Source organism: Eptatretus burgeri, chromosome 8 (assembly GCF_056783735.1).
Source record: "Eptatretus burgeri isolate ZD-2024b chromosome 8, Ebu_testis_v1, whole genome shotgun sequence".
NCBI classification, from domain to species: Eukaryota; Metazoa; Chordata; class Myxini; order Myxiniformes; family Myxinidae; genus Eptatretus; species Eptatretus burgeri.
Genome location: NC_140968.1, coordinates 70433643 through 70456598, shown reverse-complemented (window position 1 = coordinate 70456598; position 22956 = coordinate 70433643). Strand labels below are relative to the sequence as shown.

Genomic DNA, 22956 nt, shown 5'->3' with positions numbered 1-22956 from the left:
GTTTATGTCCAAAAACTATTTTGCAACTCGGGCGGTGGCCAGATGAGATCATTAAGAGAAGCTTGTCATTTCCTGTGCCCACACCCAATGATTAAGCAATTTCCTCATCGTTGCTTTATAAGCGGTTCGCCAGACAAAGTTTCTGCCAGACGGATTTCATTTTTACAACTGAGGCATGGACGATATTTCTTCCGATGAAGCCAACAGCCCACTACAGAGTTGGTAAGTTTGTGTATGCTTTTCTCTTTGAACGATGAAGCAAATGATTATTAATTAAATCATGATAATTCTGATATATATATATTTTTTCCTGACAGGGCATTGGAAGAAATTGAGTTCACATATCACGACGTGGTTCATGAAATTAATACTCTTATTGAAGAGATCAATGATTTTAGAAGAGAATTGAAAGACATTTTCAATGAGTGGCATGAAGTCTTATCACGTCCTCTCATCTCGAAGGAATTAAACCAATGGTGAGACACGTGTGTGTGCCTCTCTCTCTGTCTGTCTTTCTACCTACCTCTCTCTGCTCTTATTGAAGAGGCCAATGATTTATAATGACTGGTCTCTGATCTCGAATGAATTAAACCAATGGTGAGGCACGTGTGTGTGTGTCTATGTGTGTGTGTATGTGTGTGTGTGCGTGTGTGTGTGTGTGTGTTGCTTTCCCTGTCTGTCTCTTCATCTATACCCTTGACTTATTTTTTTTTTCAGCACTATCGCACAACATCAGCTGTTGAAGCAATCTTGTACAACACATGATTTTCTGAGGGTAAATATTTCTGAATTATTATTAATATCACTCGTACAACACATGATTTTCTGGAGGTAAATATTTCTGAATTATTATTAATATCACTCTCTCTTTAGAATGTCGCCTTATGTTGGTTGCATCATTAGTTTGGACGTGGTTTTGTCAGTACACTGGAATTCATTTTATTGACCTTGAAAGGATGACAGGCTCCTGGTGTGTTAATTCAGTGGTCAACGAGGCTTATTCATATTACCATGTAATTATCTTTATAGAACCTAATTATTATCCACTTTTTGTTTCAAAACAGAATATGGTGTCTGAGTTTCGAAATCACAAGGCATCTGAAGAAGATTGCTGGGAAAGATTGTACATTCTCGCAATGAATATTTAATATTTTCAATATTAATAAATTATATTTGTTTTGTTTACAATTACTTGATTCTGAATTACAAGAAAAGAATAAAAGAGATGTAAAGGGGTGGGGGGGGTTGGGGGGGAGGGGGTAGGTGCGCTCCCCCAATGACCCATCACCCCCTCATCCCATCCCTCCCTCCCCATGTGTGTGTGTGGGGAAGGGTGGGGGTGGGATGAGGGAGGTGGTGGGTCAAAGGTGGGGGCGCACAGGGGGATGAGGGGGTGGGGCTTGTGTGGGCGGGGCTTGTGTGGGCGGGGCTTCGGTGGGGGCTTGTGTGGGTGGGGTGTGTGTGGGAGGGGCTTGTGTGGGCGGGGTGTGTGTGGGTGGGGCTTGTGTGGGCGGGGGTTTATGTGGGTGGAGCTTGTGTGGGAGGGGTTTATGTGTGTGGAGTTTTTGTGTGGAGCTTGTGTAGGCAGGGCTTATGTGGGAGGGGTTTATGTGGGCAGGGTTTATATGGGCAGGGTTTATGTGGGTGGAGCTTGTGTGGGAGGGGTGAATGTGGATGAGGCTTATGTGGATAAATGGATGGGTGGAGAGATGGGGGATGGGTGGATGAGTGGAGCTTGTGTGGATGGGTGGATAATTTTTTAATTAAATAAACATGTTGTGTGTGTGGGGAACTAATTAACTAATCACTAATTATGTGAATATGATGAATATGTGGGTGGAGCTTGTGTGGGGTTTGTGTGTGTGGAGCTTGTGTGGAGTTTTTGTGTGGAGGTTGTGTGGAGCTTGTGTGGGGTTTGTGTGGGCGGGGCTTCGGTGGGAGGGGCGTGTGTGGGCGGAGTCAAAAGGGGCGGAGTCAAAAATTTCAATTTATTGGAGCTTGTGCGGGGGGTGTGTGGTGGGGTTTGTGTGGGGTTTGTGTGGGCGGGGCTTGTGTGGGCGGGGGCTTGTGTGGGTGGAGCCAAAAAGGGGCGGAGTCAAAAAATTTCAATTTATCTTTGTCTTTTGTAATTCCTGTGAATAAAATGAACCTAAAATCTCTTCCCCTTCCAAATCATATATCTTATAAGTCCAAGGAACCGTATCTATTACATCAACAATTTTAAAAAGCTCGTTGGTCCATCTTTTCGTATAACCTTTTTCAAAATGAGATTTCCACCTATATATTCTTACGATATCACCAACTTTGAACTTAGGTTTTCTGACATTAATCTCTTTTTCATATTTTAATTTTGTAAATGTTTCTGATGGCTTCATATTTGTTGACGTGTGAATCGTGTCATTGTACTTATCCACAATATCTTGAATAAAAGATGACCATTGTTGTGAACCGAGTTGTGTGAATTTTTTATATAGTCTCTCTTTTAAGGTACGATTAAAACGTTCAACAACAACTGCCTTCCCTTCATTAAAGGTACTGTATAATGTAATACTGTTATTTTTTAGAAAATTCATAAATGTCTTGTTATAAAACTCCCTACCCTCATCAGTCCACAATTTTTTAGGTTTTCTCTTACTTTTATTAAATATCTGTTGGAAGGCTAACATAAGAGTATTACCTGTTTTGTTTTTTAATGGTACAACCCACGCATATCTACTCCTCAAATCAATAACGGTTAAAGCATACTTGTACCCCTTATCATTATTGAGTTCAATCAAATCAGCAGACCAGATATAATCTACTTCCTTGGAATAAACTTTCCTTCTCTGAAACTTTGTGAATATTGGTTTATGTAATTCATCAGCTAATTGCTCTTCAGTCTTAATGGCATCATTAGAGCCTATAAGTTTTTTGAATTTCCAAGTCCAAGTTTCAATTTAGCACTGATCATCTTCTTCACAATGAACCGATCAACTTTTTCTCTCAAGGTTGGATTTTGTATCAGAGACAAATTATACAACATTTCTCTATCCGCTTCATGCTTTTCTTCCAACGTTGTGGTATTCCCATAATCAATATCGTGTCTCATGCACACTTCATCAACTCTATTGATAGGCTTACTCCAGGATTTAGGATTGTCTGCCTCATCTAATCTTTTATCCAAGTTTGTGCCTGGGCCACAGAAAGAATACCCTGAAGATGTAGTTCACTTGGTATTCCAGTAGTTGTAAATTTACTTCCTGATAAAAACTTTTGGATATCTCCTCCTAGTTTGTGTTGGGAGATAAATTGATTTTTTTTTGAACCACACACCGAACATATACCTTTTTGTATAACCCTGTTATTTTTACTTTTAATATATGAAATATTTTTAGTATTAGTTTTCTTTTTACATTTGAGACAATAACTCATTTATTTATGAGAAAAATTCCTGCAGAGTGCAAAAACCTTTTTAGTTTCCAACATGCACATTTGAATCTTGATTTTTAAAACATAAAGAATCCTTAGAAATGCCTTCACTCTCTCCTCCATTTATTTAAGAAAAAAAAAAATGAAAAACTTGAATTAAAATCCATATCTTGTCGATGCCAATAGTCTTGCCGAAAGTATTGCAAATAGACTTGTCAATTCTTTCTTTTCCTCCTCGGTGGGTTGAGTTATTTTCTGTAATACCCTTAATCTTTTTTTAATCTCACTGGTTTCCATATTTTTGATATTTATTTTGTCTCGCTCTTTCCTCCCTCTCCTCCTTCTCTCTCTTCTCTTTTTCCTCCTTCTCTTTCTTCTCCCTCTCCTCCCTCTCCTTCTCTTTCTTCTCCCTCTCCTCCTCTCTCTCTTCTCTCTCTCCTCCTCTCTCTCTTCTCTCTTTCCTCCCTCTCTCTCTTCTCCTCTCCTCCTTCTCTCTCTTCTCTTTTTCCTCCTTCTCTTTCTTCTCCCTCTTCTCCTTTTCCTCCTCTTCCTCTCTCTTCTTCAACTCCTTCCTCATCCCTTACTATCCTTGAATCGCTTACACCCCATAGAATATTATACATATATTCATCAGGATTTCTTGTTATTCCTGTATCCAAAATAATTTTTTTTACAACAGGAAACCAATAAAATTTCTTTTGAATTTCTAAAAGAGCCTTACCTTTTCTTAACTTTATAATTTTTTCATTATTTAACATTCTAATTAAATCTAAAGTTGTCGGTTTATCAACATCAGCATAATGCCAATCTTTTTATTGAAAATACCTCATTCTTATGTTGTAGAACATATTTATTAAAATACCGAATACCCTTTTCTTGAAGGTATGCTTGGACACAGAAATGATAATTTTCTTGAAGCCTTCTTGCTGTCATTTATGTATTAGAAATATATGTTAGAATAATATTATGGCACGAAACACCTCCCCATCTTCCCATAGTTAAATCATTTTGTATTTCCTTACTTATTATATATAATCCTGTTTTTTCTGTTTTCATGAGATAAACAAGGGCAAAACCATTATTATATTTACCCTTATTAAATTCTTTTATTTGTTGTTTACTAATCGTAGCCCCACAAAACTCATTCTCGATACCAAGTGGATAATATTCTTCCTTACGAGACTGATTTAATTGTTCCAGGTCTTCGAGGTTAATTTTAAATGACCAATTATACCCTAAATCATTCATATCATACCCCCATTGTTCTATTCTCATACAAACGATACGCCCTTCTTTATAAAAATTTATTTTAATTCGAACTGTGAATTCTGTATGACCTGGAGATAATATCAACACTTCTGTATCTTTGGAATACACAGCCGTTTTATTTAAGGATATATATTGTGATAAATCGCTTAATCTCACCAAGTCATTCGCGTCAGTCGGGCTTGGATAATTTTTTAATTTATAAGCATTTTTCATGTTAATATTTTTGGTTATATTATATTTATGTCGTTCAGCCTGTGCCTTTGTGTAATAATTTGATAAATCAATATCCAGTTCTTGAGATAAACCAAAGATAGAACCATCTTTACCAACATAAGTCATTTATATTAGATTAAAAATAATATCATAAAATTTTTATTTTTGTTGAGTTGAAATAACACATATAGGCATAATTGGCCACAACACTTGGAATTTAATTCTTGGACTTGAAATGTTTGATAAACACCATTCTGTAAGAATTTTATGACTTCAACAGGTGGTGGAAGACCAAAACTATCAAAATAATATTTGTCTTGACTATTAAAAATACAAACCCAATGAGAACCGTTCCCATTATTATCTTCTAAGTTCATAATAATATTCTTTGTATGTTTCGGCACATTTGTTAATTCATCTCTCTCATACAAATAACCACATTATGAATTTTTAATTTCTTACAATATTTGACAAGTTGTAAATTTGATGTTGTATTCTTTCCAAATTTTTTCAACCACTCATCAATGCTCATTTATTTATTAGAAAGATATAATCCATTACCTCTTTTCGTTAATTTTACACCTGCTTGTGCTATAGAAGAAAGCATATCTCCAACTAACAATCTCGCTTTATCAGGCAGACCTTCAAGTTTTTCAGCAAAATCTACAATTACACCACTTCCACTAATTTGTTTCTCCAACTCTTTGTTATGTCTTTCCAATTCTTTTGAGCCTGGAGTTGAGCCTTCCTTTCGTTGGCAGTTTTCACCGCTGTTGAAATACCACCCGTCAATGCTCCAACCGCACTTAAACCAGCAAATAAAGGAATTAGAAATGGGAGAAATCCTCCACTCGTCTCTCTTATTGAATATTTTTTCAACATTGGTTTTGTCATTTTAATTTTAAGTGAGCCAGTGTCATTCAAGATTTTAACCTGTTCTCTTGTGAGAAAAACATCAATTCTTACTGCTCCTTTTCTCTGAATTGTATTAACGTTAATCGTACAAGGCTTTTGATTTTGAACACAAGATGATAGTTTATGAAGATTGATTTGATTAACATATACCCCAGTTGGTACTTTGCCACTCATTTATTTAACAAAAAATTATGTGAGACTAATCATCACACCATTATCTGTATTAATCTGCAATTCTGTTTCTTCCAAAAGCAAACAATATGTATCAACTTCTTCACTCTCTCTTTCAATGTATAGGGAAGTATCCACTGATTAGACTTTATAGTTTCCTTTTGAGCGCTCAGGTCAAACGCATAGATTGTATACAAACTTTTAAATGCTGTCATATCCAAAATAGGTTCTTTTTATTTCCATTACTTTCACACACCTTTTGGTAAGACTTGTATGCTTCAGCAAAATCATTTTTTTCCCAATTAATTTCCAATCTATCTCGTGGGTAAAATGTTCCATCTAGAGAAACGCGAAGTTGTTTCACCTTAGCATTATCACTCAATGCATTATTCTTATCAGTCGCAGTATCACCATCTGGCTTTTTAAAAATGATCCACAGATATCGTGGCTTCTCCTTCCAGAACACCCAAATTCCACGTGTAAGTAGTTTGATTGAGTTTAACGTGTTGACATCTTCTTTTGAGGTATGATACACTGAGTGGTTTCTTTGAGTTAAGTCTTCGATTCAACATCTCTTCTGTTTTAAGATTAGGAGTATATTCACTGATATACCAACTCATTTCCTCAATTACAAATTTATTCTGATCACCAAAAGCACTACCAACACCAAAAAGCAATCGATTTTCATTATCATTCCTTTGTAGTTGAAATCTAATTTTAAGGCCATACAGAACTTTATCATGATCACAAAATCCAAATATACCTTTAAGAGGAACTGCCACAGTAAAACTATTTTCTGCTTTTGTATCATCATTATACATTCCTTTCCTTTGAGTATACCCAGGGTCTGTGTTTGTTCCCGTTGACATATCAGGAATAAAACCTTCGACACCCCCCCTTTCCATTCTGTCACTGAATGTATAGAGTGTAAATTTTATCATTTCAGATACAGCAGAGACATAATCAACCGCTTCAACTTCTTGTGTCTCCAATATACAAACGCACACTATCAAACATTTTCCAGAAGAAATCATTTACAAGTGTAGCATTTGTGTTATTCCCAGCCTTAGTGAATTTAAATTTTACACAACAAGAAACTTTCGGAGAGATTCAAATAGGTTTGTTGATTATTTATTTCAAAACTTTTTGTACCATTCGTATTCCAGTCTGTTCCAGTTATTGCATTTACCTTGAAGTAATCTTCTTTTTAGTGGAGTTTGAGATAATAATAGTATCATCCAAATCATAGATACTATCAATTGCTTCCATACTTGTATTTATTTAGGAAAAAAAGATGTTAAAACTTTTGAAACCCTGATCCAAGTATTTGAATTATTTTCTGTCGTTCTTGGGGGACAACTGAGTTTTGCCTTTCTTAATTTCTTTTATTGCTTGTAATTTATGAGATTCCTTCTGGGCATCTTTTATACTCTTTACAGCACCTGCAACATTTCCCACAGCAGAAGCAGTTGAACCAATTAGATCTTTATGTTTAAGAATAGTTGAACCAATACCCATGAGAGTATCAATTATCCCATCTCCTCTAAATTGATGCCCAACACCCCTTTGTCTCTTAGGTTTATAGTATCCTCTACCAAGATACATACCTTCACCCTTGTAGTATGGGGAAAGGAACATCCCATCCCCTGTAATTATTTTATATTTTCCCAACTCGTGTTTCCTCACAATAACCATCGTATTTATTTATTGGAAAACTTCACGTAGGTGAATTCTGATGGATATAACTTCTCCATTAAAAGAAATCACACGATTATCTTGGTCGGTTATCCTAAAATTTACTCTGTGTATGGTTTTTCCTGACACAGGTAGATAAACCAAATTTTTGGGTTCCATATTGAATTTATAACCAATTGGGGTTGAGTATGCGCTGAATGAAAATATTGTATTTGTTTTTTTCCCATCATTATAAGCACCATCAATCAAATCACAGTGAATTAACACCGAATTTATTCCTGAGGATATTTGAATGACATTATCACTGTAAAACGTCCCATTAGTTTCAATCTTTTTTGAGGAGAAACCCAATAACTCTCTAAATGAATTATCAATTGTGAAATCAACCTTGTAGTTATTTTTTTTAACTTTAATCGTTGATTTTGAAGTATGTTTTTGAATGTTTATAACAATATTTTTGGTTCATCACCCTGTTCTTTCATAAGACGAGCAATTTCCGAAGATATTTGAGAAATCTGATATGCTTCGGGTGAGGTTGTTATCTTTTTGTATCCACTTCCTGGATTATAACTATAATTGTCATTTTCTCGGTTATATTAAATAAGGTATTATAAGTTTCCATGGACAATAAAGATGCCTCATATTCTTTTGTTGTGTCAAGTTGTAGTGGGTATGGGAATGAAGATGTGTGGTCGCTTGTTGTGAAATTGAAACTAAGGATTGTGCTTCTCATCTTATTTAATATGAGATAAAATGTCTTTATATTGATATTTATTAATTATTTTCATGTTCATCAACTGGTCTAAAATGGCTGATGCTTCATTAAAACAATTGTTATTTCCAGCCTTCTTACTGCCTAACAACAATAACAGTCTATTAACTAATTGCGATGGGTCATTTGGAAGAAAACTAACACCTGAACCAAGGATACTTAAAGCCTGAATAATGTGTTTCTCCTTCTCATTCTTCCTACTTTTACCAGAAAGAATAACCTTATAATTTAGAGTGTTCAGCAGATCAATATATACTCTATCATCATTATTTTCCATATCCAATGGTTTATCAATATACTTTGATTCATCCCTCACAGTTGAACCTAATCTTCCATCTTTTGTGAGAAGAAACATTAATCTTGGAGTTAGTTTAACAGGGGGTTGAGCAGAACCCAAGAACCTTAATTCATCATTAAATATCAATACCTTTTCTTGAACAAGATGAAATATTGCTGATTGTTCTGTTGGAATGAGTCCTGCTTTGGTTTTTGAATCCGCTGAATATTCATTGTTTTGAAGAGCATTCACAATATAATCAGGGGGTCGATTAATCTCTTCCAGTTGTTGAAATAAACCTTCATCATCATATTCTAATTCTCCTAAATGCTCTAATTCTTCCTCCGTCATTTGACTGAAATCTTTTAACATTTGAAGTTTTTTAGGAGTATATTCTACCGTGGGAAATGTGGAAACATCTTTAATTTTTCCTTGGGAAGTTTTTAAAAGTGGTTTAAAAAATTTCTCTTGTTTTCTTTCAAATGCTTCTTCGCCCGTTAGTTTCTGTCTGCGTTTCTTCTTTATGTCTTCCTGCTGTTTTACAACTTTTGAAACCAACTCTTGATGTTCCCTAAATCTTCTTGCTCTTTCTTTCGCATCCATTTATTTATTGAAAAATATCATTTAATATCTCATCTTGTTTCACAACAATATATTTATATTTTTCAGTCGTGTGTTTCATGTAATCCCCAAATTCCTTTTTACTACATAATGTAGAACAATTGTCTCTCCAAAAATTGTTTATATCTATTGAATTTAACTTGAATAAAATAAAAGTATTAGCATTGTTTCTGATGGAACGACGAGGAAGCTGAAAGTACGATTGACTAAGATAAATACAATTACAAGAAGAATGTCTCCCTCTTGTGTAGTAGCTGTCCATTACCGTTTGGTTTCTCTCATTAACACAATCATCAAAGATAACGAGGTTCTTTTTGGATTTATCCAAATCTTGGGGAGACGGTATATCATCCGTATTATCACTCAGAATACAAGTTATCGGTTTTGATTTCTTTTTACATCTCTGTGTATCACAAAATAGTTGTATTATATCTTCAATGTTAAAATCATTTAGGTTTTTTTGAAGTTTAAATAAACCGATTATATCTTCTTTTTGAAGACCAGCATTAAAACCTTGTGAGAGTAGTTGATACTCTGGTTGAAAACTCGACTTTGTGAAAATTATTAAATTATCATAATCTAAAAAGTTGGGAGTGAGGAGCATCTTTAAAAGTAAGCAGGTTTTTCCACATCCACTTGAACCAACTATGAGGCATCTTAATGAATTTGGGAGATTTTTATGGTTGTCAAATTTTATCTTATTTTCCCAAATAGGTAAAAAATCATTCATTTATATATTTGGAAAACAGGTTATTTAATTTATTCTTGGCTTTTTCGAAATTCTATATTTTATCCTAAGTTCAGGTTTAATTTCAAGATAATCCATTATTTTATTTATGCAATATCTTGTGTTGATATTTCCCTGAAAATCACATCCATGAATAAGATATAACAACAATCCTTTGAACATTTCTCTAATACGTTCAGTTTCTTCCCTTGTAAGGAAAGGTGTGTTCTCACCCTCGTTCTTTACATTCATTTCTCGAATCAATCTTGTAAAGTAATTCATTTTTGGTGTAAATCTAAAAGAATTATTTTCCTTTTTATATTTTTGATTATCATTAATTAGAAGATAATCACAGAATATACATTGTTTATAGGCTTTTGACTCTGTGTTTAATCCCCGTCTTTCACACGCAGGACAATTCTCAAATTTGTCATATGGAGAATCATGGAATTCAAGAGGCTCAAAATCGAGTAAACTATTCATATTTATAAAGTAAAACTTTACTTAAACTGAAATTCATCTTCGATATCATCTTCGATACTTTCAGAATCATCTATACTTTCATAACTATCATTTGAACACAAACTCTCGGTGCCATAACTATCGTTTGAATGCAAACTCTCGGTATCATAATCACTCTCATAATCTTCAAAATCTTCAGTTGAATATTGGCTCATTTAATTAGTAGAAAAAACATTACCATCGATATCGATATACATTTTTCATTAACAGATTCAACTGCTACATTTTTTATATTAAAGGTAATTTTAAAATGATCCTTAACTACAATTGAACGAAATGTCATTTCACCTGATATATTAACATCCTTTATTTCATCAGGATTTATATCTTTAGGGTTGTTGAAAAAAATACAAATTTCTCCTTGCATATTACAGATGGTCTTATCTTTTCTTTCTAAAGCTTCATCCATAAGGTTTTTATTTTTTGATACCTTTTCTTGTTTCATTGCTTTTTCTAGTTTTGAATATATTGCCAGAAGGAGAGGAGAAACTTTTGTTAGAGATACCTTAATTGATGTTCTTCCAGGTATACTAAAAGCCCTTCCACTGAAGTAAATTGAAGAACTCATCATATCCACCATAATTGTTTTTATCCAATAGTTGTTATATTTATCTTTGTTCAATTTTACATCCTTGACATATTTCTCAGCATCTTTAACAAATGAAGAGATTGATTGAAACTTGTCTTTTGTGTCTTGAAACATTGTATTTATTAAGTGAAAAAGTTGGAGGATAAAATGGTTTTAAGCACAGATTCACCTGTAAAATAAACGAAATTTTCATCAAGAAAATTTTAGTTTAAGCACAGATTCACCTGTAAAATAAACGAAATTTTCATCAAGAAAATTTTAGTTTAAGCACAGATTCACCTGTAAAATAAACGAAATTTTCACCAAGAAAATTTTAGTTTAAGCACAGATTCACCTGTAAAATAAACGAAATTTTCATCAAGAAAAATTTTAGTTTAACACAAAGATTGACGTGTAAAATAAACGAAATTTTCATCAAGAAATTTTTAGTTTAAGCAAAGTTTTATTATATAAATATGGTGAATACAACATACTGCGATGTTTGTAATCACGAATATAAACATTATAGAAAACACCTCCGAACCAACAAACACACATTTAATCTATTTCACAAAATATCCCCTCTTGAGTTGGAAAGAAAACATTGTGATACCTGCTCAAAGGATGTTTTGAAGAGTAGTTATAATAGGCATCTTCAATCACAAAAACACAAGAAAAATGAGTTTAAAGTAAAGGGAGACTATTATATTGAAAACACTGATGGGGCATTTAAAGGGCATATAAAAATAAGGATTTTTCAATTTGGAGAACCCGGTCCATCATCAATAGTTGAATCAATTGAAATAGTGAAACCTGATGTTGAAAAATTTATTAAAAAACATTAAAAGAAATGAAAACTTTAAAGTTTTATATGGGAGTGAAAATGAATATGAAAAGACAAGATGAAGAACAAACTCCTTATATGAGGACAGATCTTCATTTTATAACATCATTTCAAGATTTTTTGAATAGTGGGGTTTATGAAGAACTATCAAGACAAGAGGAGGATGTTGATAATACAGTGGTAGGAAGTGGATTCAATATTAAAAAAATCATCTTTTTAGATGTACACATTCTAAAAATCAAACCCTCTTAAAGCTTCTTCTTATATTGAATTACCAAAAGAAATAAAACGAAAGAAGGCAGTTGTTAATATTAAGAATAATGATAATAAATGTTTTCTCTGGTCTGTTCTTGCTCACTTACATCCACCAAAATGTAATTCAGAAAGAGTAAAACAATATATGAAATATGAGAATACCTTGGACATTAAAGATTTTAATTTCCCAATGCCACTAACAGATATTCCTAAATTTGAGAAAAAGAATAATCTTTCTATTAATGTATATGGATTAACGGATACAAACAAAGTTCAAATATTAAAAATTTCAAACAACTATAAAAATGAAGAAACACACATTGATTCTTTTATATTTTAGTGTTGGAAATAATTCACATTACACATACATCAATAATTTATCAAGATTAATCTCTTCTCAGGTATTCAGAACAGCAAACAAAATATATCCTTGTAAGCGATGTCTTAATTCATTTCATACAAAGAACGATTAGAACAACATTCAAAATATTGTAGTAATCATAAATCAGCTGTAATTACAATGCCTAAACCTGGTGAAAAGATTTCTTTTGAAGATTATAATAAATCTATCATGCATCCATTTGTGATATACGCTGATTTTGAGTGTATCCTTAAAAGATAAATACTGCTTCTCCTAATCCAAAAGAACCATATACAAATAAATATCAAAAACATATTCCTTGTGGTTTCTGTTATTATATCAAATCATCTGTTGGAGAAAAGTATAATAAACTTGAACAGTATAGTGGAAAAAATGCTTCACAAGAGTTTGTAAAACGATTAGAAAAGGATTGTATAAGACTAAGTAAATTAATGAAAGAAACAAATGAACCGATGAAATTAACCATAGAAGAAAAATTAGAATTTAGAAGAACAATATCTGTCATATTTGTGAGGAGGAAATTGAGGAGTCTAAAGTTAGGGATCATTGTCATCTTACAGGTAAATATAGAGGTCCCGCTCATTCCTGTTGTAATCTTAATTATAAATTACCTTCTTTTATTCCAGTCTTTCTTCACAACAGCGCCAACTATGACACACATCTATTTATAAATGAACTTTCAAAAACACCAGGGAATATTTCTGCCATAACAAACACAAGTCAAAAGTATATTTCATTTACAAAAATGATATTCACAAAACCTATAACTCGTATAAGGTTTCTTGATTCTTACAAGTTTATGGGAACACCACTAGCCAACCTCGCATCAAATCTAAGCTCCACGGGCTCTTTTCCAAATCTTAATTCATTCTTTCCAAAAGAGGAAATTCTAACTAAAGAGGAAATTCAGATTAAAGAGAGAATTCAAAGTAAAGAGGAAATTCTAATTAATGAGGAAATGAATGAAGAAATTCTTACTGAAGATGAAATTCTAATTATACAGAAAATTCGAACAAAGAATGAAATTCTAACTAAAGAGGAAATTCTGATTATAGATGAAATTCTGATTAAAGAGGGAATTCTAACTAGAGAGGAAATTGAAACAAGGAATGAAATTCAAAGTAAAGAGAAAATTCTTACAAGTAAGGGAATTTATCCTTATGGTTATATGGATTCATTTATGAGATTTAAAGAAACACAACTTCCTTCAAAAGAAAGTTTCTATAATAACCTTTATGAAGAAGAGATAAGTGATAAGGAATATAAACACGCACAAGAAATTTGGAAATTATTTAAGATAAAGAACCTTGGAGAATATCATGATTTGTATCTAAAAACAGATGTTTTATTGTTAGCTGATGTGTTTGAAGCTTTTAGATCACTCTGTCATAATAAAAATTGTTATGGATTAGATCCTGCCCACTATTTCACAGCTCCTGGTTTAGCTTGGAGTGCAATGTTGAAAATGACAAAACAAGATATAGATTTAGTCAGTGATGTAGATATGCTTTTGATGATTGAGAAGTCTAAGAGAGGTGGAATATCACAAGTATGTTCAAAAAGATATGCTAAAGCAAATAATAAATATCTTCCAAATTATGAGAGTGAAAAAGATAGTAATTATTTGATGTACTTTGATGCTAATAATTTGTATGGATGGGCAATGTCTCAATCTCTGCCTTATGGTAAATTAGAGTGGGTGGAAGAAAAGGATTATGAAAAGGCTTTGATGAATATTGTTATTTCTTCTCAAGAGAAATTGAATGGCAAAGAAGAAGGTTATTATTTTGAAGTTGATTTGAAGTACCCGAGTGATCTTCATAATAAGCATAAAGACCTTCCTTTTGCATGTGAGAAAGAAACCCCAAAGAAAGAATGGTTCAGTGATTATCATAAAAGTTTTAATATTAAAGGCAAATCAACAGAAAAGTTATTAACAACATTCTATGATAAAGAGGGATATGTTTTGCATCAAAGGAACTTGAGACAATATTTATCTGCTGGGTTGAGAGTAGCTAAAATTCATAGAGTTTTAAAATTTAAACAAAGTCCTTGGATGAAAAAGTATATTAAATTCAATACAGATATGAGAACAAATACAAAAGTAAAATTTGAATGGGGAATTCTATAAATTGATGAATAATGCTGTCTTTGGAAAGACAATGGAGAATGTTAGAAACAGGCAAAACATTAGATTTGCAACATCTTGGAAAGAAGCTTCTAGATTGATAAATAAACCAAGTTTTGAGAGAAGAGGTTTTTTCAGAGAACTTTTCTGCTATTCATATGAAAAAGGAAAGTATTGTCATGGATAAACCAATTTATATTGGAACAGCAGTTCTTGATTTATCAAAGATATTGATGTATGATTATTTGTATAATGATTTAAAGAAAGAGTATGGTGAAAATGCTTCATTGTTGTATATGGACACCGATAGTTTTATTCTAGATATAAAAACTGACGATGTTTATAAGGATATGAAGAAAAACATTGGAGTATATGATACAAGTAATTTTAGTAAGAAGAGTGAGTTATTTTCAAAAAGAATGAAAAGGTTATTGGCAAGTTTAAGGATGAGTTGGGTGGAAAAGTAATGAGTGAGTTTATTGGATTGAGAGCAAAGGCATATGCTTATAAGTATGGTGATCAGATTGATAAAAGGTTAAAGGGAATAAAGAAATATGTAATAAAGAAATCAATAACTTTTAGAAATTATTATAATTGTTTGATGAATAAGAAAGAAGAATATAGGAAAATGAATACAATAAGAAGTTATAAACATAAGATATATAGTGAAGAAGTAAATAAAAAGGCATTAGGAGCCTTTGATGATAAGAGATTTATTTTAGATAATGGAATAGATTGTGTTCCATATGGATATTGTATGATAGAGTGTATAAAATAGATTGTGTTCCATATGGGTATTGTATGATAGAGTGAATAGAATAGATTGTGTTCCATATGGACACAAGTTTTAACGATGGGAAGATGGGTTAGGGTTTTTTAAGGGCTTCCTGCTTTTTCACAATATATAAATGGTCGAACCAAGTATTAGTCAAACTAAAGAGTGGAGAAAATCTCAGTCTTGGTATATAAATGGAAAACATAATGAATGTGAAAAAATATCAAATAAGTCTTATTGAAAAAATATCTAAAACAAAGGTAAATAAAACAAATATGCGAATCAATTTAAAAACCAATAAGTTAGAGGATGTAAAGAAAATAATAAATATGTTTGAATGGACTGAAAAATTTGATGGTTATCAATTGAACAATGGAAAAATAATTTACTACAATATCAAAATGATATGCAACTCAGGAGGTGGTCAGATGAGATCATTAAGAGAAGTTTATCATTTCGTAATGGCACAAAAGGGGGTATCTTAAAAAATATAAAGATTCAAATGTTTTGTTTTTCAATATTTTAGATGGGGATTATTGTGCAAAGAAAATTAAACTATTGAAGGAATTTGAGAATGAACAAATGTTTATAGGTTCAATGAGTGAGCTAAACAATATGCATTGGTTATTTGATAAAGAGTGTCCCGGGGCTTAGGCGTTTCAGATATTTCTTTCGAATTACCTTTAACAAATCTTTATCTTGTTGTATGGGCTATTTGAATAGAGAGCCCCTAGGTTAAAAGGGGAAATAAAAAAATGACCGTTTTTACAGTCATTTTTCCCTGCTGTGCAGGGGTTTGGCTTTTTCTTGAGGCAATGTTTTATGGCCGGATGCCCTTCCTGACACCAACCCTGGTCGCCTCTTACGACACACAGGGATATGGTACACCTATTCTAACCGGGGCATACACCGGGACCAGTACACTGGCACTCATTTCGCCGACCTCGGAAGGATGGCAGGCTGAGTCAACCCCCTGGTGTTAATTCAGCAGCCAACGGGATTTGAACTCAGGACCCTGGGATCCCAAGCCGCCACCCTAACCACTAAGCCAACACCAGGCTCCAGGTTAAAAGGGGAGACAAATAAATATACCTTGGGCTAAAAAGGGGATTTATTTTTTAGGGGAAAAAAAAAGAAAAATTTCATGGCTGAAAATCCCCCATTCATTTACATGGGGAAAAGTGAGCCAGAACCAGTATTCTTTCCCTACTGTTGCCTGTATACGTGTTTGCATTGCTTACTGCATGCGTGTTTGGTCTTCCCTGTATACGTGTGTCGTAGTAAATAAATGTGCTTGGTTAAATGTACCCCATTCGTTGCGTCCTCTTTCCCCTATTGGAATACCATCTTGCACTGCGGAATAGTAGTTGGGTTTTAAACACCCGGTAAATAGAATCGGATCCGGCGAGGTCGGGCGATAATACCCGCTCGGTTATCACTGAAGAACGGAACGGACCGCTTGAGCGGTTCGTGTCCAAGCCGACCTGCGTCGAGGTACGGTCTCCCGGTAGGCTACCTGCGCGTGTACTGAGGTATATTGATATTCGGCGATTGACCCTATTTTATGCGGGTAGAAAATTGGCTAGGCCATGGTGGGATTAAGAACCCACCCGTGACAGGGTTCCCGCGTTGTTTCGGAAGGTCACGACTGAATTGTTCGTCCGGTGGGCGACGCGGCTGCTTTTAGAAAAACGCGGTCAATCGCATGCCGGTGGGCACGAATTCGTAAATATATATATATATATATATATATATATATATATATATATATATATATATATATATATATATATATATATATATATATATATATATATATATGGTCAAAAGTTTTAGAACACCCCTATTTTCCAGTTTTTACTGAAATTTAAGCATTTTAATGTTTCAATGTACTCTGAAATTAAAGCATAGAACAAATAAACAATTGCAGATAAAAAAAAGAAATCATGGAATCGTTTTGTTGAACAAAATTTAATCTAAATTTTTGACTCATCAAAGTAGCCACCTTTGGCAGATATAACAGCCGAACAAACTCATGACATTCTTTCTACAATGGAAATCAAATATTGTTTGGAAAGTTCTTCCCAACACCGTTGCAGAAGTTCCCATAAATATGTTGCATTTGTAGGTTGCTTTGCTTTCACCCTTCTGTCCAGTTCATCCCAAACCAGCTCGATGGGGGTTTAAGTCTGGAGACTACGCTGGCCATTCCATGATTTGAAGCCTACCGTCTCGTTCTTTTCTTCTAAGGTAGTTCTGACATAGCCTGGAGGTATGTTTTGGATCGTTATCTTGCTGTCTGATGAACCCCTGACCAACTTGGCGAAGACCAGAGGGTATTGCATGGTGCTGCAAAATGCTGTGGTAGCCCTTTTGGTTCAGGGTGCCAGTCACTCTGTGGAAGTTGCCTACTCTGAATCCAGCAAAAGAGCCCCAGATCATCACGCTTCCTCCTCCATGTTTGACAGTTGGTGTCACACTGAGGAACCATCCTTTCGCCCACTCGACGGCGAACAAAAACCCTGCCTGATGAACCGAACAATTCAAATTTTGATTCATTGGTCCATTAGACCTTCTTCCATTTTTCAGTAGCCCACTGGTGGTGCTTCATGGCCCAGGCAAGCCTCTTTTTCTTATTTTGCCATCTTAGCAACGGCTTCCTTACTGCCACTCGACCTGTCAAACCTGCAGCTCGAAGTCTTCTCTTCACAGTTGAAACTGAGACTTCCTTACTTCGACCAGTGTTAAGCTGTGCTTGAAGCTGCTGTCCTGTGAGCCGCTTATCACACAAGCTGTTGACTCTCAGAAACTTATCTTCTGATTGTGTTGTGGCTTTGGGTCTGCCAGACCTCTTCCTGTCAGAGTTTCTTCCAGTTTCCAAGTGCCTTTTGATGGTGTAGGAAACTGTACTCACTGACACCTTGGCTCCTTTGCACTTTCTCTAAAGGAAAGACCTACACTTTTAAGAGTTATAATGGACTGTCTGTCTTCCTTTGTTAATTGTCTTTTTCTCCCCATTATGATAGCCATATACTACTTCCTGCAGTGCAATATTGTCCAAATAATGCTTCAGAGGGTGTAGCAACAGTCTGTTCCAACACTGCTTTTATCCAGACAGAGGGTTTGTAACTAATCAACAAAAGTTGAGACACCTTTAGGAATTGTTTGCATCAACTTTCAATACCTAATTTACTCCCATTGCTGCAGAACACCTGCAGTTGCTAACTCATTACTTGTTCCCTGAAAAGGGCCTTTTAAACAACTCTGAAATTTACATTATTTTTCAGTTTTTGGTAACCTAAACTTTTTTTTTATAACCTCTGGCAATTTACCGCTAAGCTTTGACCCATTTCAGGTTATTCACTGGACTTGAACTGCTTAAATTTCAGTAAAAACTGGAAAAATGCGGGTGTTCTAAAACTTTAGATCGGAAGTGTTTCTACATACATAAATCGTTTTTGGTGAAGAATCTCTCAGTGGTGAAGGCTAACTTAAAAATTCTCGTATCTAGACCTTCACCAAAATCTAATGAGTTCGTCCTTGTCACGCACCCAACCTGCCCACCAAATTTCATCCTAATCCATCGACAACTTTCTGAGATATCCTGCACACAAACAGACAGGAGTGAAAACATAACCTCGTCACTTTACCGATGGCAGAGGTAACTAGAAGGGCACTCGGTCGAGCGCATACCACCGCCACGTAATGCCTGATTCACAAGAATATATCAAGCCCATTACATTTTTGAAATATCATGCAATGCAGTACTGTATAGTTTTTGGCCCTATCTCTCAGTGATGAAGAAGCACTTAAAAAAAATTAAATAATTCTCGTCTCCAGATCCGGATTCGGATTCGTATCTTCACCAAAAGTAAACCAATTCTTCCTTGCTTCACACCTAACCTGTCCACCAAGTTTCATCCGAATCCGTCCATAACTTTTTGAGATCTCCTGCTATATATTAGTTTAGCCCTATCAGTGGTGAAGAATCGCTTTAAAAATTCCAGTAGTCAGATCCGGATCCGGATCTTCACTAAAATCTAATCAGTTCGTCCATGTCACACACTGAACCTGTCGACAAAATTGCATCCAGATCCGTCCACAACTCTGAGATATCCTGTACACAAACAGACAGACAGACAGACAGACAGAAAGACAGAAAGGGTTGAAAACATAACCTCCTTCACCTTCGGTGGCAGAGGTAATTACAGACGATGGATCCATATCTTCAATACTATTACAAATTTGTGGTTTTAGTCGTGATTTGAGAAAACTTGGGTTGTATGTATATGTATATGTATATGTATATATATATATATATATATATATATATATATATATATATATATATATATATGTATATATATATATACATACATACATACATACATATATCAAACAATGTTAACCTACATTTTAGATATTTTATATTTTTACTATCTAAAGTAATAAGATGAAACCAAATCGACAGAATGGACAACAGTAGACCACCTATACCTTGCTCGATTTATGGCTGATGGAGGAACCCCAAATTGTGCTTTTCTCTCGATGCTTGTTTTGCGACCTTGTTCGCCTTCTTCCTCCACAAGGTCCATCCTTTTATACCTGTTAATAGACAATGCATGGACACACGACTGTGTGGTTACATGCGTGTTAACACACACTCTAAACATCAGAAAGCTTGCTTTTTTTTTGTAAACATTTTCGGCAAACCATTTGCTGTGCATCACAAAGTCATCAATTACCTCCGTCACCAAAGGTGGAAGGAGGTAATGTTTTCACCTCTTTGTCTGTCTTTGTTTTTGTTTGTGAGTAGGATATCTCAAAAAGTTGTCGATGGATTCAGATGAAATTTGGTGGACAGGTTGGGTGTGTAACAAGGACAAACTGTTTAGATTTTGGTGAAGATGCGGATCCAGATTCGTTTATGAGAATTTTTTAATTTAAAAAAAATGATTCTTCACGATTGAGCAATGGAGCCAAAAATGATATTTTGCATGATATTTCAAAAATTTATTGGGCCCGATATGTTTTGCTGGATCAGGTATTGCATGGTGGAGGTATGTGCCCTACCAAGCGCCCTTCTGGTTTCCTTTGTTTTGTACACATTCGAACACTGTGTAGTTTTCATCGATACTTTTGCACTCCTCGTTAATTAAAATAGGGCCTGCAATCATTTTAACACTGTAAACTGCTTAATGCCGATTGTTTGGGAAACTATACTATTAGTAGAGCGGTTAAGGTAAAAATTGTTCACTTTTTGATGGAAGCATGAAACTTTTGGTATGCATATACTGAAACTTTTTAGATTGGTACTCATCGCATAAAATGTCATTTTCCTTAGTAACCAGCCATATATTGCCTAGCAACCATGCTTTTCATAGTCATGGCCACTTAAGCCAATTTGAAATGGCAAGGAGTACATATACAGACTAAACCAACTTCGGGGACTAAAGATGGCATGTTTGTGGGAGCTCATGACAACACTGATGTTTCCTCGCAACAGAGAAGTCACTTTTAGTAGCAACCAAACATTTGAAACTCTGACACTGGTTAGAGACTGATAACCACCCAACTACCACTTATATCACTTCGAGCAGTCCAGTTAAATGGTGCTGTGGTGTGTATACACATACTACAATGTATTACAGAAGTCCATAGCAAAGGAACATAGAAAGCACATGTTACGCACAGAATCAAGCTCCCCTTGTTTGGCACACCAACTGACAAGAACCGCACAGATGAACAACAAAAAAGGTCCTCACTCAAGAATGATTTATCCTTCTTTGCCCGGCTTTACAATGCATGCCAGTCAAGGGATGGAAATTTTGAGGAATTATTTCGGCATGAAAACCAGAAATGCCTCCCAGCACTGTCAGAGGAAAACTGCAGGTTGGGCAAAAGTCCAATCTACTTCAGTGTCTCAAAAATGAAGCTGAATTTACAATTAAAGCACCAGATGTTGATGCTATAATATCTGATGAGGCTGCTGTAGTTCACATGTTACCACCAGGACAGAAATGTAAAACATTTGGAGAGCATGCCCAAGAAGTGTTTGTCCCATATCTCAAAGTAAAAGTAGAAGTTGTGAAACGGTTGATGTTATATGGGACAGATACCTTAAGACGAGTCTGAAGCAAAGCACAAGAGATACACGGTGGCATGGTGTGTGCAAGCGGGTTGTGCATAATGCCACACTTCCAGGAAACTGGCATAATTTGTAAGTGAGAAGAAAACAAGGCAGAGCTATTCTTGTCAGAATATGTGACAAAGGTTGAAGTGGAAGACCAAGTACTGATCAGCACAGTAAATGATGATGTTGCGTCATCTGTGCCCATTGACAAGTCTGGTGTCGCATCCTACAGCCATGAGGAAGCAGATACCAGGATACCAGGCTGTCTTGTATAATCGTACGGACAGTTGACATGGATGTTGTGGTCCTCTGTGTAGCGAATGTACATAGAACTTGAAGTTGATGAACTCTGGGTTGCATTCAGCACTGGGAAGCATTTGTGGTGCAAACCAACCATTTGTGGTACATGCAGACTCGGACAAGAGAAGTGTGATGCAGTGCTATTTTTCCATGCAGTAAAGGGATGGGATACTGTTTCATCATTTTTTGGGTGGGGCAAGAAGACTGCAAACGAAAACTGGCGGGCGTACCCAGTAGTAACACCTGTAATTCTAATGCCTATCATCAATGCCAGCAGATATCACAGATGAAGACCAGAGAGCTTGAACGGTTTGTTGTTCTGCTTTACGATCGTACGTGTTCTTATAGTGAAGTGAATCGAGCACGACAGGTGCTGTTCTCAAAGAGCACACATTCATTGGAGAATATGCCCCGCACTTAAACTGTGGCCTTCAAGAGCACTTAAAGCATGCTGTCCTCCAAAATGGATACATCTGGGCTCAGGCAACCATCAAGCAATTTAACCTTCCATATCCATAATTTTGGAGCTGGTAGCTTTGTGAGCATGGGTGGACTCCTTAATGAACAACCTTGCCTGAAGCATCAAAGGTGTGTCAGGAACTCATTCGTCGCACCTGCAAAATGGCCTGCCGTGGCCTTTGAAAGTGTTTCGAGGCCAGGTTGCTATGCACTTCCCTGTTTTACTACACTGGCAATTGCCATCAGGATCCGTACGGATAGGATCATAATGTGTGTTCAGTTCTGAATTGCATATGATAATTATATGATAAATATATGTTTATTAGCTTCTGGGAAATAGCAACCATTTTGATGGCTTTCCCATTGGTTACGGATCATTGATATTCCACATACGAGTGACATGTACACCAAATTGCATGTTTCTGTCTTCATGAGAACGTAACTCCATAAAGATTGCAAATTAGTTCGTTCTACATTTGGTGGTCATCTTGGAAATGGTGGCCATTTTGATGTGGTTCTCAT

The 22956-nt window shown here is 35.1% G+C and overlaps 2 protein-coding genes across 17 annotated transcripts in view; one reads left to right on the top strand and one right to left on the bottom strand.

The window, feature by feature from the left end:
* LOC147021999 (uncharacterized) overlaps positions 1 to 22956 on the top strand; it is a 55553-nt gene that overhangs the window by 10975 nt on the left and 21622 nt on the right. The window lies entirely within an intron of this gene.
* Positions 17373 to 22956, bottom strand: part of LOC147022000 (uncharacterized) — a 16679-nt gene continuing 11095 nt past the window's right edge. For all 4 annotated transcript variants that reach the window (XM_085892515.1, XM_085892516.1, XM_085892513.1 and 1 more), the window contains 2 exons: positions 20040 to 20147; positions 17373 to 19659 (listed from right to left, as the gene is read on the bottom strand). In XM_085892515.1, coding sequence (XP_085748641.1) covers positions 19587 to 19659; positions 20040 to 20147 — 181 coding nt within the window. In that variant the 3' untranslated portion in view covers positions 17373 to 19586. The remainder of the gene's footprint in view (positions 19660 to 20039; positions 20148 to 22956) is intronic.